Source organism: Erigeron canadensis, chromosome 4, assembly GCF_010389155.1.
Source record: "Erigeron canadensis isolate Cc75 chromosome 4, C_canadensis_v1, whole genome shotgun sequence".
Taxonomy (NCBI): domain Eukaryota; kingdom Viridiplantae; phylum Streptophyta; class Magnoliopsida; order Asterales; family Asteraceae; genus Erigeron; species Erigeron canadensis.
In genome coordinates, this window is record NC_057764.1 from 23,182,364 (window position 1) to 23,202,086 (window position 19,723).

At 30.6% G+C, this 19,723-nt stretch overlaps 2 protein-coding genes across 2 annotated transcripts; one reads left to right on the top strand and one right to left on the bottom strand.

Annotated features, from left to right (window-relative positions):
* The first annotated feature begins 866 nt into the window (after nt 1-866).
* LOC122596415 (auxin-responsive protein SAUR36-like) lies at nt 867-1,846 on the top strand. Its single transcript, XM_043768987.1, has one exon. It carries the CDS (start codon nt 1,190-1,192, stop codon nt 1,679-1,681), a length of 492 nt encoding a protein of 163 aa, XP_043624922.1. The 5' UTR covers nt 867-1,189; the 3' UTR covers nt 1,682-1,846.
* Nucleotides 1,847-6,393: 4,547 nt separating this feature from the next.
* Nucleotides 6,394-7,488, bottom strand: LOC122597186. Its single transcript, XM_043769816.1, has 2 exons — nt 7,014-7,488; nt 6,394-6,710 (listed from the first exon to the last, which is right to left on the bottom strand). Exons 1-2 carry the CDS (start codon nt 7,486-7,488, stop codon nt 6,394-6,396), a joined length of 792 nt encoding a protein of 263 aa, XP_043625751.1.
* Between the last annotated feature and the right edge of the window lie 12,235 nt (nt 7,489-19,723).

The window sequence follows — 19,723 nt, forward strand, 5'->3', positions numbered from 1 at the left end:
TGGGGGGACTGCAAGGAAGGTGCTCAAATGAATACTCTTTGTGACTTGTTAGGCCACATGGAACGCGAAAATTAAACAAGAAAAACTTTGACAAGGTAAAGACGTGTACTCATTAGGTCTTCTAAAAAGTTAAGAGTGATTGTTTTTTCTGGTATAGTAATAAAGCTAAAAGTTGTTCAATTAATTAGTTGACAGGATTAGTTTAATTTTCAAGTTGAAATAAGTTTTTTTTTAATTGTAATTTTGCTACCACTCATTATTTGTATAAGTTGGTGTTTTTGTGAATTAAAGTTACCTTTAAAGAAAAACAAAAAAATAAACAAACTAGCTAGTTCGTACAAATTACGTAGGTCGGTTACCTTTTTATCAAAAAGATCAATTACATGAACAAACAAGAAATTAACAAATACTAAATTTTAGGATATATCTTATTATATTGAGAGTAATGACAGCATATATTAAAGTTGTATTTAGCGACATATATGTCCTCTCTTTCCTACGAGTTCTCCATCTATACTAAACCTTATCAACTTAATTAAAGTAATCAACACATTAAAAAGTTAAAAAAAAAAAGTTACAAAGTAATAATAAAGTTAAAATAAAGTAATTGTGCCGATAAAAAGGCGTCTTGTTAAATGTCAAATAAGAATCTTACACGCGGCATATCCAGCTGATAAATTCCACTTTGGACTTTTTCTCATTATTCCCAATCAAATCTCACGACCAGCTCCCTCTGTTTGCTTAGTCCGACTTCCATTCAAAAACACACACATCGCGTGTTTTTAGTGCGTGTTACTTGTATATATATCTATACATACACACTTACATATATACACTCCACACTCCAATTTTTTCTTCACAATTTGTCACCTACTCCCATTTTTCAACCTCTTTCATCACCATGCCACTAACTTTGTAACCATAAAACAAAAAAAACTCCCATTAAAACCAATATATGAATCAAATTCTTTCCATCATTAAATCATAGCATACAATACTTTTATATATCTTATTACATATAGCCATGTCTAATATTGACCCTAATTGGCCTTTTTCTTGAAAAAAACAATAAAATTCAATTCAAATTTGATCAATTTCAACTCTACTCTAATCTTTATTTCAAGATTCTTGAAACCCACTTCTAAAAACTCATTTTCTGATCTGGGTATTCAATTTCTTGAAAAAAGATATGAAATTTAGAGGATTTTTGATCAAAAACAGGGTAAGCTCACTTTTCCGGCGAGTTTACCGACGAAGCAACTCATTTCCGGCGGCCTACAAACGATTAGACCAATCACCAACGTCCATATCCAAGTTTCTAAAGTGGGGTTGCAAGATAAAGACAAAAGCAATAGCCATGTGTTCAAAAACGCCTAATTTGCAAGGAAGAAACCCGGTTCTTGAAAGACTATCGTCGCAGCCGCGTGCGGCGGTTCCGAAAGGGAAGATGGCGGTTTACGTCGGTCAGAAAGATGGAGATTTTAAAAGGGTATTGGTACCGGTGATATATATAAACCATCCTTTGTTTGGACAGTTGTTAAAGGAAGCTGAGGAAGAGTATGGGCATGATCATGCAGGAGGGATTACGATACCGTGTCGGTTTTCGGATTTTGAGAATGTTAAGACTCGGATTGCAGCTGTTTGTGGTTGCCGGAAAATGTTGACGTGGAAACGTCGTTGATTATGATGATAAATAATTACGGTAGGGTTATATTAGCTAGGGGAGTTTAATTTTTCTAGTTTTTGAGGGTATTTTTTAGGTTAAATTTTGATAATAAGTAAGTTAAATGTACAGTTTATTTTGGATTCATTTGTCTAATTTATGGCATAGATTTTTTATATGGTATATTTTTGCTTCTATAGTTGATTTTTTTTCTTACTTTCACATTCATTTGTTGGGGATCCGAACTTATGGTGTCATAAGCACTACTATAAAATTAAAAAATTTGAAAAGGAAATACGAGCATCAGCTTTGTGTATTTAGCTTTGCGAGTATTCCAAGCAAAGGTTTTTATGATTAGGAAATCATCCGTTTTGAAGTTTTCGATTAATTAAGCAATTCTGTCTTTTAAAATTTATTAAAATTTTATTAAAAGATGGTGATATTTATATCATTATTTTTGATGGATCCATTACCATTATGCGTTAGTGTTTTATACAGTTAGTTGTATAAACTGTATAGCGTGGTACACATTGGCGAGTCAAATATAATTTATTGATACTACGAGTCAAATAAATATAGGATACAGTTAAATTTTTGTAATATAATTTATGTTTTTTTGAAAAATGATGAATTTTTTATTGATACTACGAGTCAAATAAATATAGGATACTGGTCAATGTAATTATTAAGTATAAAATTTCAAGATATTTTTTTTATCAAAAAACTTCTAAAGATGTATTTGTGTAAATAAATGTGAATTGAATACGATCAAATATCCAAAAACTCTTTAAACCCGTAATAAATAGAAAAAAAAAATCCAAAATAAATGATAAATTAAGTCGTAACAATCTAAATGTTATTAATACTTTACGCTGATACGAAGCCCGTGAGAAAAACTTGTATTACATGTAACATTCGATCTTGGTTTCACTGCTGGTTCCAAATATGGTGATACCAATATCATCACTCTTTATTAAATGCACATTCAAAAACATTCAAAAATTTTAAGTTATGCAAACACTGTTATGATTTTGCGTTTTATAACTTAGTTTACATGAAAATGATGAGTAATTTTAATTTCAAATGTATATGGTCCGAGTGGAGTTTTGAAAACGTTAAGTATGATCCGCAATTTATCGAAAGGAAAAATATCAAACTAACAATATCGCGCAAACGCTAAGTATCATTTAAGTAATTAACTCCACTAATAATTAAACCACAGCTATTTGAAAATAAAATTGATAATCTTGAGTAATAGATAACCCCATTACGTTTAATTAGCTGTATACAATTCTCAACCCCAGTTTTCTAAGTCATCTTTTTTGGCTTTATGCTTTAATCTATCTATACTCCATATAAAAGCAAACTACCTATTTCAACCATTCTACCTTTGAAATACCTATTATACCCTCCTACAAACAAATATCTCTTCCACTCTTTTAAGTGATTTCCTGTACTACCCTTCTATCTATTTTCCAATGTCTATCCCTAATCCCCTTTTCTCTTGCTCTCGCCTGAACCCTAATATAAAAATTAGTTTCATCTCGACAGCAATCAACATCAACCTACAAAAAAGATTGGTTTCATCTCTCTCTCGCTCTCTCTGTTTAACTGCAAAAATGTACCGACACAAAAAACCATCACTTTTTCAAAGGAACCGTCGCATCGCGCGGGTACCATCTAGTTAATCAATATTTTGCTTTGGTTGGTGATCTTCAATATTATATGTTTTATTATAATTAGATAATTTATTTAAAGTATAAAAGATCGATTACTCTTTTGTTTTACATCTAACCATTAACTACATGTATACTTGAACTAAGCAATTTATTTTGGCTTTATTCATATGAAAGTAAATAAAATATACTCCGTAACAAATGTCACGTATGTGGTGGTCGTCCTTTTATTACTCCATTATTTTCACAAACTTACAAGTTAGTTAAACTTAACACACCAACCCACAAAAATATATAACTTGAATTTGGTCCTTGCATAAATAAATGATGATCATGAAGGAAGGAGTATAATACATGGGACGTGATATCAGTAATACTTACTTTGATAAATTTGCCATAACTATGCAATATTGGTTTATACAGTTAGCTTTAAAATTTGTACATTTTAGTACATACATCAAAAATCGTGGTACGGATATCATTTCCCATAATATATATGGAAAAATGATCCGTACTGCAAACTTTATCTAAGCTTAGGTACTGCCACTTTAAAAAAAATTATAAATTAAACCTTTGAATTTGATGAACATACATAACACTCTTGAATTTTACATAGTTTCCCTTTGAATTTTACATAATCCCCCTACTTTACCTAAGATAGATACTGCATTATTACCTAACATTTCTCCGATATATACCAATTAAAAGTGTAGATTAAATTAAATTAGAGTCGGATTCAAAGACCCATTATGCAGTTGAGTAATGATTATATATTATTCCTCACAACATTGGTGTTACTTCTTTGTTGTACGTTTCATCTCATACGAGTATATAATTAGCATTTTAATTAAAATAATTAAGATAATTAAATCTCAACTAAGCATAAATATTGAAATGAAAGGATACTTTTTTCCATGTAGTGAATCGGATTAATTAACTCAGACAAACAATATATAACAGGTTTGACTTGTTAGGATTAGAACGTAAATCAACCAATAAAAAACACTAGCTAGCCACGACTGCGACCTCTAGATCGGAATATTATCGGATCTAAAACAAAAGCAAATTTTTTCGATAAATGAGTAACAAATGGGAATCTCGAGTACTTCCACCTGCATGCTGTCCTTACATGTATTATACTAACACGGTATCCATTTTTTTTTTTTAAAGGTGCATTTCAATGAAAACTTCTTGTCGTGATTCGATAACGGGAAGTTTAGCATACGTTGTTTTAACTGGGTCCGCGCTAGATAGCTTTCTCGAAGTAGAATTGCCTATTTCAAATACCCAATGGGGGGAAAACCCCCAACTAATTCGCCCGAAGGCACGAATATTAATAAGGGTAAACCCTGTCCCCTCAGACTTAAACCTGGGTATACCCAAGTCAAGTCCTCATAAAAGGACTTAATACCAATGTCACCCCCAAGCCTTAAACTCGGGATCTCATATAACGGGGGATGGTCATACAACCATTGTCCATTGAGCTAATTAAAACTCAAGGACAACACGGTATCCACGTAATACAACAATGTTGTGATGATGACAAAGACTAGTGGTAAGGGCATTAAATGGTGTATGTAATTAATGCGGAGTATAAACGTATTTGATTTATAGATTAAAATTATTTTATAAAACGAGCTTGGTACTTGCGCAATGAGGCAGCGCTAGCGGGAACGACGGTTTTGTGGTGTCGGTGATGGTATTATTGGTGGTGGTGGCATAAAATGTTTTAGAAGATAAGGGTTGAAGTGTAAATTAATTTGTTAAAAATATAAAATATCAAAGGGCAATTTCGGTAATTCAAAGACAGAACTTTCTAAAAAGAAAAATAGGCATTTTGCTTTATAAAGGAGTAAAGATAAGAGACTGATAATATAATTTAATATCAACGGTTGATGATAATTTAATTCATTAAGGTAGTATAATATAACGGTTGATGATGATATAATTTTTATATAGTAGTATAAAAATATAGATATGGGTTTTCCAGAATACACGTACTGTAGTTATGATGAACTATGTATATTGTGTTTCTAAAAAACAATTACATAAAACGAGCATGGTACCCGCATAATGCGGCAGCGGTGGTGAAAAAGCTGGTCTAGTGGTGTCGGTGATGGTACTTTTGGCGGTGGTGTAGGTTGATATAATTGTGATAGTAAAAATTTTTAAAAATTAATGGCATAAAGTGTTAACTATTAAAATAAAGGTTTAGGGTGTAAATTAATTCATTAAGGACAAATTTGGTATTTTATGAAAACTATTTCCATAGTAAATGTATTATGGGAAATTTAGTAAATTTATATGTAACTATTGTGTAACTATTTCTAAAAATTGGGGGTGTGATAATTTTTATAAAGGAGTATAGATATATAAAAACAAACTTTGGTCACATTTTTACTATTTATAAAAATAACAATCAAAATATATCTACAGTACTATCTAATAAAGAGAATTAAAATACTTTTGGAAATGTTAAAAAGTTGCAAAGATCAAAAATACTTTCTCTCATTAAATCTTCTCTACCGGTAATGATAAAATAATCAAAAATCCCCCTTGAATGTGAGGGCAGTCGTTCCAAAGATCTGAACAGTTGCAATACAGATAATTTGCCTACATATATACATATGTACATTATAATAAAAATTTGTTAAAAAGTAAATTAGGCCTCACCACCTCGGCGTCTTCAACATTTCGAACTCTCCCACATAAGACTAAGAGGAGTGGTGTCGGAGGAAGGAGGGGGCGACTTGTGCCATGTGGCATGGAGGATAAAAAGAGTTGCCCCTCAAAAAGGGTGGAAATGGGTGGGTTTTTAAGTAAGGGGCGACTTGTGCCATGTGACACTTTCAATGATTGGTTTTAATGATTGATTTTTTTTTTTAAATTTTTTATGATTTTCATATTATTTTAAAAATAACAAAATTTCTATAAATAGTAAAATAAAATACTAACCATTAAAATTAAAATCCAACACATACAAACTAAAACATAAAAACCACACATCAAACACATAAAAAAAAAATTATTCGATACACAAACACAAATAAATAACTAATAACTAATCATCATCGCTAAAGTAGTCATCGACTTCCAGTGGCACGTATGGTGGATGATTTCCCCTCTTGTTTTCCAAATCCACAAGTCAGTAGACGCAACCGCCTGAAGCATCAATGATGGTCTACCAACATCCCCTCTGGTGTGCGAACCGCGCCATGCGGTTGGACACATCTCCCATGGCCAGTGCATGCAATCAATACTACCGATCATACCAAGGAAACCATGAAGCTGTTCATGCACATCGTATATTCGTTCAAGATCCATAGATGTAGGTCTCCGTAGGTATGTCGGTCCATACATTTCATTTATACCTATTTAAATTATTTATAAATACGTAAATGAATTAATATAACTAAATATTATGTACGTAACTATATAATATGAATGTAACTATTTAATATATAACTAAATATTATGTACGTAACTATATAATATATTACTAAATATTATGTACGTAACTATATAATATTTATGTAACTATGTAATATATAACTAAATATTATGTACGTAACTATATAAAATGTAACTAAATATTATGTACGTAACTATATAAAATGTAAAATTAATATAAAATGTACGTAACTAAATAATATATAACTATATATAAAATGTACATTTACAAAAATATATCAGCGACTCCCGGGAAGTCCTAGCCGACATCTCCAAATGCTCGTCAAACAAGTCGACGCTACACCCATATGCTAATTGACGAAGTGCGGAGATAGTCTTGTGTATCGGCATGAAACCCAGCTTCTCACGAACATCCATTCTTTGTTGAAAATATGGATAACTTTCTTCCAAGTCATTTGTAATTCTCAAAAATAGCCGCTTGCTCATACGATAGCGTCGTCTAAAATCCCTCACGCCAAATACGGGTCGCTCAGCAAAGTAAAGGCGGACCAATCGCGCGTATGCCTCCTCACGTCGACGTTCCAGGACCGTTCTTCTTCTAGGCGAAAGTTGGTCTTCCTCGTCCTCCTCGTCTTCCGCGGCTTGAATCATAGTAGTAACCGTCAAAGCAACGGTACTAAGAATAGCGTCGTCGAGATCGATTGAATCATCGGATGAAAAGGGTGATTGAGGATCCATATCCGTAATATATGTATATATCTATGTAAAAATGAAAGAAGATTTATGTGTGTGATGGTGTTTTATATTTGTATATATGTATATGTAAAGGGTGTAGAAGATGAAGTTATTTATAGGAGGTGGAAGAAAAAAAAAAGGAAAAAGAGTCATTAATGGCATGGGAAAGAGGAAAAGGCATTGATTTTCGGAATGGTCAAAGAGGAGTCGGGCGAGGTGGGTGAGTCGGGCAAAAGAGAAGTTGGTGGACGGGGGTGGTGTGGGGGCGACGTCGGGCGGAAAGGGGCGAGGGTCGGCCGAAAAATATGCCACTCCGTTTAGTCTAACAATTTGCTAGACGCCGACTTAAAGACAATCGATCCTTACCTATGGACTATAGTGTCTTGAAAGACACCCCTCCTGGATGCCATTTCAAGACCACGTACTATAGTAAGCGGCCTTAATCACTTCATTTCAAAAAGAGGAATAATGAAAAGTGTATAAGCATGGATGTATCATTTATTATGTATGTGTGAGGTATATATATTTAAGAACGGTTTTTATAGCTAGCGTACAATTTAAACTTTGGATATCAAGCCCATCAGCGATGGGTTTAAAAAACCAAACCCGTTCGCCCTTAAAACCTATGCACATAGCAATTTCATATCTAAACCAACACTCCTTAAAATTTACCTTTACCACTTTTTTGGTTTGAGTCGTATTAATGCCAATTTTTCTTTTCGTATATGATGATTTGCACGATACAGTTGTTAAGCAACTATGTTTAAATGTTTAAATTAGAGGTGTTCATTAAACCGTCAGACTGTTAAAACCGGACCAAACCGGGATACTTGGATTGGTTTGGTCGTATTAAGTTGCTAAAGTCTGGTCTAACGGCTTAAGTTTTGAAAAACCGGGTTCCTTGGTCCGGTTAGAGTTTGAGCAAATAACAAACCGTCAAAACCGGACCGGACCAAAATATACGTGTATGTATTAATATATATATATATATATATCATAATCTGCAACTGAGCATATCGAATATCACAACAAGCATTAATTTGGCATTTGGAGGTTTGTTTATAGTTACGCATTATGCCGTGTATAATTGGAGGAACGTTTATATTCAAGAAAGCTTCGCAATGGATATAATATAGAAACAAATTGGAAGGCATAATAGTGACCCTATTGCAATTCTTTTAAATGAGATATATATAACTTGAAGAGTCTCTCCAATATATAAAGTTTAGTTGTCTTAGAAACCGTCGAACCGACCAAACTGGACCGGCTTACGTTGTTTGGTTTGGTCCGGTTAGACAATACACTTGGTCTAGTTTGGTTTGATACATGTAAAAACCGGATATGTCGGTTTGGTTTGAGATTTAGTTAAAACCGGACCACGAATACCCCTAGTTTAAACTAGCTTCTTTGAATTATATAGTTTCATTGTAAAACTATTACGAGTAATGGTAAATGTTCATTTAAAAGTTTTTCATGAAACTTAATGACCAAATCCTAGCCAAATGATCATCTCAATCAATAGCTAGGATTGAAACTTATGCCCTATTTAAAAAAAAAACACGGAGGGGCATATAAGTAAATTTGCTTAACAAAAAAAAAACTTTCTTTTTCCCTTTCCTCCTCCTGATGGAAACACACACAAACACACACACAAAAACACACACTCTTTCCCTCTCTTCTCCTCCTTGGACGGTGACCACCACCACCACCACCATATCCGACCGCCGCCACCACCACTACAATCTGGATCTTCATCCCAAACCACTAGCAACAACAACAAGTGGAAGATGATGTTTTAGATATTATTAGAGTGATATTTTATGTAGTTTATCTTTTTTATAAAAAAAATGGATAAACAAACCATTTTTATCCATGATTTGTAGTTTTTTTCTCTTATTTTTGTTTTTTATATGATAAGAAGTTGTATCTTTGGTTGTTGTTGTTTAAAATTTTTATAATGAGTTTTGCTCACAAAGTGTTTGATGAAATGTCTAAACCAAAATATATGTACTAAATCAAATTTGATTATATACATATTTACTGATTGTACAGCCAATCATACTTGATTGTACATAGATCTATTCTAAAATTTGAATTTGTTAAATTTGTGTTTTGTAACTTTGTTTGTGCAATCAAATTGGATTATGTATTGAGTTTTTAGTTACCTATGTATTTGTGACTATATGTCTATAATCAAATTTGATTATGTGTTAATATTTTAGTGATTTCTATTTTTGCAACTTTCTATCTAGAATCAAATTTGATTATATATAAAGATTTTAGAGATTTTGATTTTGTAATTTTTTTTGTACAATCAAATTTTATTTTGTATCGAGGTTTTAGTTACTTGTGTTCTTATGCCTAGAATCATATTTGATTTTACTCTTACAGTGTGAAAATCCTATATATAATGAACTATTCAAAATCAAAAATGAATTTACGCATACATTGGGAAAAACCTATACAAAATCATATTTTATAACACATTGAGACAAAACCAAATGAGTTCCATACAAAGAAAACCATTTAAGATCAAAAATAATTTTACCCATAGAGTGTCAAAATTAACCCTATATAAAATCATATATGATTTTATTCATACATCTAGACAGTAAGTTCGGTATCATTAAACCTATTAAAAATCATATATGATTTTGTATATGCTTTCATACAAATAAACTTATTCAAAATCAAAATTGATTTTAAGCATACACTATAAAAAATTTATTCAAAATCATATATGATTTTACGTATAAATTTGATACAAGGCAAATGAGTTCTATACAAATAAACCTATTTAAAATCAAATTTGATTTTATGCATACAATGTGAAAAACTTATACAAAATTATATACGATTTTACGCATACATTGTCAAGAAAATATACAAAATTATATATGATTTTGCATAGCACATTGAGTCAAACCAAATGGCTTCCTTGAAAAAAATTTTATTCAAAATCATTTTTGATTTTACTCATAAAGTCTGAAAACCTATTCAAAATTAAAAATGATTTTATGCATATATTGGGGAAAAGCTATACATTGATAAAGTTTTAGTTTAGGGTTTGCAGTCGTTGGGTTAGGCTAACCCTACGACTTCAAACCCTAAACTAAAACGCGGGCCGCAGGCCCCCGTAATCACACTCCCCCCCCCCCCAGATTAGCTTTTAGCGCCCAACGGTTTAATTTTTAGAATGTAACTTTTCTAAAATGTATGCATAAAATCATAAATGATCTTGCATTGATTTTTAACATTATACACGTGAAATCATTTTTGATTAGAAATTAAGCTTTAGTTTAAGGTTTGTAGTAGGCTAACCCTACGACTTCAAACCATAAACTAAAGCGTGGGGGCCCGTGATAAAGGCTAATCCTACGAATTCAAACCCTAAACTAAAGCACAGGGCCGAAGGCCCTCGTGATCACACTTTCCCCTCGGATTTGATTTTGAATAGGTTTAATGAAATTCCATATATCTATACAAACAAATGAAATTCCATCAAATTTGATTTTGAATAGGTTTAATGATACCAAACTCATTTTTTTGTCTAGATTTATAAATAAAATAAAATATGATTTCGTATGGGTATTTCACACTGTATGCTTAAAATCATTTTTGATTTTAAATGGGTTTCTTGGTATGTAACTCATTTTGTTTTGTATCAATGTGCTATGATTTTGTATAGCTTTTCCCCAATGAATGCGTAAAATCATTTTTGTTTTTGAATAGGTTTCAGACTTTTTGAGTAAAATCAAAAATGATTTTGAATAAATTTCTTTTTAAGGAAGCCATTTGGTTTGACTCAATGTGTGATTTTGTATATTTTCTTGACAATGTATGCATAAAATCATATATGATTTTGTATTATTTTTTCACACTGTATACATAAAATCAAAATTAATTTTAAATAGGTTTATTTGTATATAACTCATTTGGCTTGTCTCAAATTTATACGTAAATTCATATATGATTTTGAATAAATTTCCCATAGTGTATGCTTAAAATTAATATTGATTTTGAATTAGTTTATTTGTACGGAAGCATATACAAAATCATATATGATTTTGAATATGTTTAATGATACCGAATTCACTTATTTTTGAAATCATATATGATTTTGAATATGTTTAATGATACCGAACTCACTTATTTTTGTCTAGATGTATGAATAAAATCATATATGATTTTGTATAGGATTTTGAAAATCTATTGGTAAAATCATTTTTGATTTTAAATGGTTTTATTTGTATGAAACTCATTTGGTTTTGTCTCAATGTGCTATAAAAAATCAGATATGATTTTGTATAGGTTTTCCCCAATGTATTCGTAAAATCATTTTTGATTTTGAATAGGTTTTTCACAATGTATGCGTAAAATCATTTTTGATTATGAATAGTTCATGATATATATGATTTTCACACTGTAAAAGTAAAATCAAATATGAATATAATAAGAACACAAGTAAATAAAACATCAATACATAATCAAATTTGATTGTACAAAACAAAGTTACAAAACACAAATCTATAGAATATATATCAAATATGATTTTACACATATAGTTATAAAAACAAAAATCTCTATAATCTCTATACATAATCAAATATGATTATGAACATAAAAGTAAGCAATAATAGATAACAAATCGAATTTGATGATACTCATACATTTCCACAAAACAAATGGAGTTTATATCCACAAACCTGTACACCAAAAAATTTAATTCAGAATCATAAAAGTTGATTAAATCATATTAGCAAACATTGATTTAGACATTTCATCAAACACCTTATGCAATACTCAATCAAATGTGATTTGATATTAAATCATATATAAGAAACTTTGGTTTAGACATTTCATCAAACACCTTGTATGCAATATTATACCAAACAACAAAGTCAATTAAATATCTAATAAAATTTAACAAGTTCAAATGTTAGAATAGATCTAATCACATATTATCAAATTATATTTGATTATCACCTGAGAAAATTCGAATTTACATAACAAAAAGCAATATATTTGTATTCAATAGATATTCCATTGTTTATTAACATCTTCAAGATCCATTGATAAAGACTGATGGAGATGATGATGATGACGGAGGCAACGATGGCTATACTTTCGATTGGAACATGGTGGTGACTTGAAGATGGTGGTGGTAATGGTGGTGGTGATTTTCCAAGAGGGGGAGGAAGAGTTAGCAAGGGATTAAGATAATATGTCAAATGACAAAACTACCCTTCCGTGTACCTTTTTTAGTTTTTAACTGACCATTGATCTTTTTGATCCAAGGGCTGAGATGTAACAATTGGATCTCACCAATTTTTAAAGATTTAAGTGAATACAACTCTACGAGTAATATAGAAGTATTTATGGTTGTATAATTAATTATTTGTAATTATATTGCTTATTTAGTTAGTATGCAGTCATTTGACATTTGTCTCAAGTGGCCGAGGAAACGAATAAATTTATGTTTTTAAGAGTTGACATCCAAACATTCAAAGATTTATACTTTATATTGACAAAAAAGTCTTAAGTGGGTCCATTTTTAGACAGATAAGATGGTCCAAATATGAGAGTTGGGTACTCAAAAAAGACGCCCCTGGTTCAACTTGAACACTCCAAATTCCAACTTGATATCTTTTGTTAGATTGAGTACGTACATACTAGCTTCCAGAAAAGATTTATGGCGTGTTTGGTTCACAGAATGTTTTTGAAAGGAATGAAATCTATCAAAGAAATTAGAATTTTAAGGAATGGAATTTGACGGAATGTATTTGATTTTTTGTAAATTCAAGTGTGTGAAAAAATGAAATTCCTTTCTCTATCCCTAAGGAATGGAGATTCCATCAAATGATGGAATGTTTAGGAATGTGATTCCTCATTCTTTGAACAACCAAACATACTAAGGAATAAAATTCAATTCCAATTTCATCAAATTTCATCAAATTATGTGAACCAAACGCGACCTTAGAGTCGAATGTCGATTCAAAATGAATGTTACTTTTGCATGTTCAAGGACCGTTCTTTCTTGCACAATTAAACATGTGGAAAGAATATTTTCCTAGTGATTTTAAGATCTGGAGTAAATCTGATAGCGAAAAGAAAAGTATTAGCTTACGTAGTGCCTTAAAGAAACATGCAAAGGGTTTGGAAAATTCAAATGTCCATTAGATCTCTTTATATTTGTGGCTTGATGCAACAGGTATTCAGCTTCGTTCAACAGGTATTCAGCTTCGTTCATAGGAGGTCATTCTTTTGACATTGCGTTGGGGCTTCCTTTCTTATCATAAGAAGATGTTGGTATTTTGCATGTTTGTTTAGTAATGCTAAAAAAATTTCTTTATTTTCCTCTTTTGTTTGTTCGTATATACTAGTTTCTTAATTACTAGCATTTTTTTAATAATGTTTCTAATGCCGTTTAAAAAAAAATGTTATATTTTTCATCATTTATTATGAATGGAAATGGTAGACATCTTCATGTGATTATGTTTAAAATGTTATTATGTGCATAGATATATGCATACAATGATATACTTTAAATCACACCCCGTAAGTATAAATTATAGTGGTATTTAGTGTGCAAATTATTTAAGTATGTAAGATGTTAAACATAATGATCATATATAGGGGAGGTCTTGGGTTCGAGTCTCGCCAAAAGCAAACTTGAGATAATCAGGGCATTATTAAGTGGTTGAAAATCGCCTAGACACTAGCCTAACTGGGGGATTAGTTAGTACATGGATACAGATCCAATTACCCTTTTTAATGATCATATATAGCAGTTATGTTTATCATAGTGTGTAGTAGTTATTGTTGACAAGCAATCCATTATTAGACCTTCTTCCATTGTCATAATACGCTACACTTAATTTGGGTGGGTACAACATTATACTCACTTATATATATATATATATATGGGACTTTTTAAGAACCCATTGTTTTGTAAGAACAGTGAGAACTCCTAAATTTCACATTGAATTACATGTTTTTTTTATTCATTCACAAACGTTATAAAAGCATATATTGCAGAATAAATTTTTTTCCAAATCCTTATATATAGCCGTTTGTCACATGTGAACAAAAAACGTAAACAAATTCATTCACGAGTTCACAAAAGGCTATTTTGAAGGTTTCTTAAAAAAATTTTCTTCTACAACATACATTTTTATATCATTTCACATGTGAATGAACAAAAAAACATGTGAACAAATATATATTTTGCGAGTTCTCATGGTTCTTACAACAAAAATGGTTCTCAAAATAAGGAAACTATATATATATATATAGGGGGATGAGAATATAAGGCTGTCGGGTATTAAAGCTTAGGTGTGGAACACTCACATATTGTTTTTTTTAATCTATAAAAATCATGGGGGCCCATGCATTTATTCATTAAACAAGAAATAATAAAATATTAGTATGTGAGGGGTTCCACACCTAAGCTTAGGTGCCGGACAACCTTATATTCCCTTTTTCTATATATATATATATATATATATATATATATAAGGGTGGGTTATTTGTAGTACATGTACTTTTTATAGTACATGTGTAACATGTGTAACTTAACTTACACACTTCTTCTTCCTTCTTCCTTCCATCTCCGACCACCACCATGATACTCCGGCGACGACGACCATCTCCGGCGAGAGTTACACATGTGTAAGTTAACTTTCCGGTGAGAATCAGGTTCGTTTTCGGGTGGATACGGTACGGGCCAGAGGCCCTCATCCGTTCTAAGCTGACCGTCAAGGGACGCATATGGGAATCGTATGGATTTGATGGGCGGCGATCCAAGAGATGGTGGCGGTGTGCTACGGTACGGGCTCCGCCCTTGCTGCCGGCACCGACGCCGTCGCTGAGTGGTCGGAGATGATGGTGGCTGGTGGTGGTTGTCTCGCGAAGGAAAAAACCTAGAAATTTTAAACGCTAAAATGCTAAAAAAAAGTTGTATTTACACATGTGTAAGTTAGTTACACATGTGTAAGTCTCGCCGGAGATCGTCGCCGGAGGATCATGGTGGTGGTCGGAGATGATCATGGTGGTGGTGTTGGTGGTCGGAGATGGAAGGGAGAAGGAAGAAGAAGGAGAAAATACCTTGTACTTTTTGTACTTTTTCAAACCCTTGTACTAAAAATAACTTTCCTCTATATATATATATATATATATATATAGGTCGGCTATCCAATGCGAACGACTTGAAAATGCGAATGCGTAAGAACAAGTTTTGGACGTTTAATGTTAGTCATCTATGGTTGAGATTTTTTAGGGATTTTCAGTTTTATTTTATAATAGAAAAGGGTAGAATAGGAATCAAATGTTTTACCTTTTTTTCCTCTTACGTAAAACAATATGAAAAAGTCAAACAAAATAACAAAACACCCTCTCTCTTTTTCCAGTTTCAATCAATCTAGTAGATTCATATTCACAACAATATTTACCTCTTCAAATAATTTCCAAAATGTGATTTTCATCTTCAAATAACAAATACTGTTTGTAAATTTGTACCACAATTTTTTGCTATATATTCCCAAATCTCCTTTGTTCTATATATATTTCCATGGGTTACCCCTACTGAATCCAATGATAGTCTTTTTTTCTTTACCACATATTTCTCTTGCCAAACACCAGATTTGTTCCTCTCATCTCATTTTTCTGATGGTGGTTATGGTCGGAAACGACGGTTGTGGATGGTTATGGTTGGCGGCTATGATGGTGGATTAGTGGGGATGGTGCCGGACATGTTCGCCGGAAAAAGCCCTACAAGGAGGCGTCAGTGTCTTAGCGGGATTAATGTGGATGCATTTATGTTTATTATACTTTTATGGATGAATAGTTCATCTAATTACAATTTATATATAAAAATTTATAATTTATTTTTGCATCCTGAGATTTTTGTTCCATGTTATGGTGTTGTTGGATCTAAGTATTATATTTGTGACTTAAAAATCATTGTATAGTACTGTTTTTTCCCTTTTTCTCTTTGGATGCATAAATTTGTGGATGCATTTTTATTCAAATCTTATGGATGCACGATGCATCCTATTATAAATAACTAATATAATTCGTAATAACAATTATGGATGCATTATTAATCAGAAGATTATGCATCTTATATATTAGTTATTCTAAAGCTTAAAAAAAATATATGCATTATTCATCAGCTTGTGCAAGGCATGGATGCACTTTTTTTTTGTTATTCATCCATTAAAGTTTTATTAAAAAGTGCATCTATCTCCACTATAATTTTATTTAAAAATGCATCCATCAATTTCTTAAATCAAAATAAACAAATTTGATATCAAATTGAAAACATTTGAAAACTGATTTTTTTTTATATCCATAATTTGAGAAGAAATATAAATATGTAAGTTATGCTGGATTAAAAAAACTTTTGGACGAGTGTTGGTTACATGAAAATTTGGGAATTAAAAGGAAAAAAAAATACCTATAAGCCAAATTCCATTTATGTCCCTGTTCTCACTGGTTCTCATTTTAAAGGTGTTTGTAGGGGAAGGGGACCCTATATATATATTATATATATAATTTATGATCTATATACTCCCTCCGTCCCATTTTAGTTGTCATGTTGACTAATTTTGACCGTAAATAACTTTGTTTGTATCATGTAACACTTGATATAAAATATACGAATGGATTGGGTTTTTAATGTATTTTTCGTTCATATAAGTTTCATTAACCAATATATAGTACAAACAAAGTTATTTACTGTCAAAGTTAATCAACATGACAACTAAAATGAGACGGAAGAAGTATATATGTATCTTTTACTTGATGATTAATTGGAAGCAGACGAACAAAAGTAATATATGGACCGCTGTTGTGATCATCTCAATGAACACTTTTTTTTCTCTCTAAAAGACCTCATATATAGTCATATATATAGTTATCTAATCTCGGTAAATAACTAAGAGATAATAGTTTTTTATAAGAAATGATATATCTATATTAATTTTTTGTCATCTACAACAAACGTACATATTATACTGCACAGTGTACAACTGTATAAAACGTGCATTGTTGTAGATGGCAAAAACTTGTTGTAAATTTACCATTCCCTTTTTTGATTAGTTAGCAATTATGAGTGTACAATTGTATGAGTGAATGCTATGCATTCTATATAAAATATGTGTTTAATTTGATTTATCTTTAAATTTTATCTTCTTATAAAAATCTAACTAAATAAAATTCGGTAAACATTAATTTTTTAGATCTTTTAATTATTTAATTATATCTTCAAATTCATCATTCATATTAAAATACTAATACTAATATAAATATATAATAATAATTAAATTTTGTTTTACTAATGTATTATATCTTATAATCTTATAATAATAAAAAAATTTTTTAGATATATCTTATAATCTTTAATCAAATATTTTTAGGTGATTTATGGTATTACTTAAATGTTCTACATTATTATTTATAATATAATACCTGTATAGATAATCTTATCTTCTCTCTCCATATAAGTAACATATGATATGTTTTTTCCAAGGTGCTATTTTAGTTTTTGTCACATTAGATTTTTAATAAGTTGTCATTATGTTGTTATGTATTATCTTAATCATCAATTCTAATCATAATCTTAATTATTAATATTTATTTTTCTATTTTTTATATGAGTACAAAGATGTTTATATAGATTATACTATGTTTTTTTTTATTAATTCAAGAATAGTTTTTGTTTTTACAATGAGATTGTTTATTCTATTATGTTTATCTTTTTGAAAAGGTATTTATTATATTATATTTAATGAATATATATTATACATTTGTTTATAATTTATAAATATTTATACTCAGTAATCATGTTTTAACATATTTGATGTATATCATAAACTATAGTTTTATTGTTTGAATCAGTCGTAATCTGACAGATTTTAATATTATCATAAATTTATCAATAATAATGTAATTATTTGTTATTGTATTTTTTTTTTATTTTATGTTCTCAGTTAGTCCCGCACAACGTACGAGTTTAATCTACTTGATAATATAATGCGATAATTGAACTAGTTGACGACTAACCTGAGCAAGTTGGTCCATAAGTGCATTATTATATAAAGCAACATTGAACATCATTATGTACGATTGTGAGTTGTGATCGACATCAACCAAAGCTATGTTATTTTGATTATTTGATAGGTTCAATTATTTTTTTTTATGATTATTTGATATTGTATAACGTTATTTCTCAGTTTTTTAATTATATATATATATATAAGAAATAAAAAAACAATTTTTTTTTTATCTGAAAATCATTGTGTATCATAAAATATATATATAAGAAATAAAATAACATTTGTCATTGTCAGTGACAATTCGTTTAGATGAAAATTACTACTGAGTGTGGAGTAGTGGCCACACAAAGTTTATGATCATGAGAGGTTGATATGAATGGATTTGGCTATGGAATGCTAGTTGGATTCAACTGTTCCAGCTTTTACTATTGCCGTAAGACATATAATGATGATCAAATCTTAATCATTTAATGGCCCTTTTAGATATCTATTATGGAAAAGAAAAGAATAATAAAAAAAAAGCATGAATGAATTACATATAGATTTAAAAATGCCATACCCATAAGTGATATCTTTGTAACTATTGCCCCTTAACTAGTTAACTTAATGAGAAAGTTAAAATTATTTTTGTTTTCCGTATAGATATATCATATATGTCATAAAGAAATGTCCAAAACTTTATTGTTCGTAACATTTTGTAAATATGTGCCCAAAAAGAGTGTTATGCGACTGGAAGTAAACAGGTCTTCCATGTGTTTACAATAAAAACACATTTTACCTTCATACACGAATTGTCAAAATTTTACTATAATAAAATTTTAACATGAGTTTGAAAAAGACGACTCTTGAAAAATTACAAGCCCACATAGAATTAACCCTCCTAAAGAAGGCCCAACAAGCAAATCCTAAGCTTTTTGTTTTTGTTAGAATTTCATATAGTTTGAACGAATTAATTAAATATTGGTTCATGTCAATCGTAGCTTGTTTCATATGGTTTGCGAATTATGGTTCATAATATGGACCAAAACCAGATTTGTTGAGCACATATGAACCACAATTTACAAACCAAATATATTTACGATCGTAGCGCTAGAGATGATGGTAGCCAGCTATTGACTTCGAGTTATTTGACAAAACGAGTATATTTAAAATTGTGTTTTTTTATTTACTTGTTAGGAACG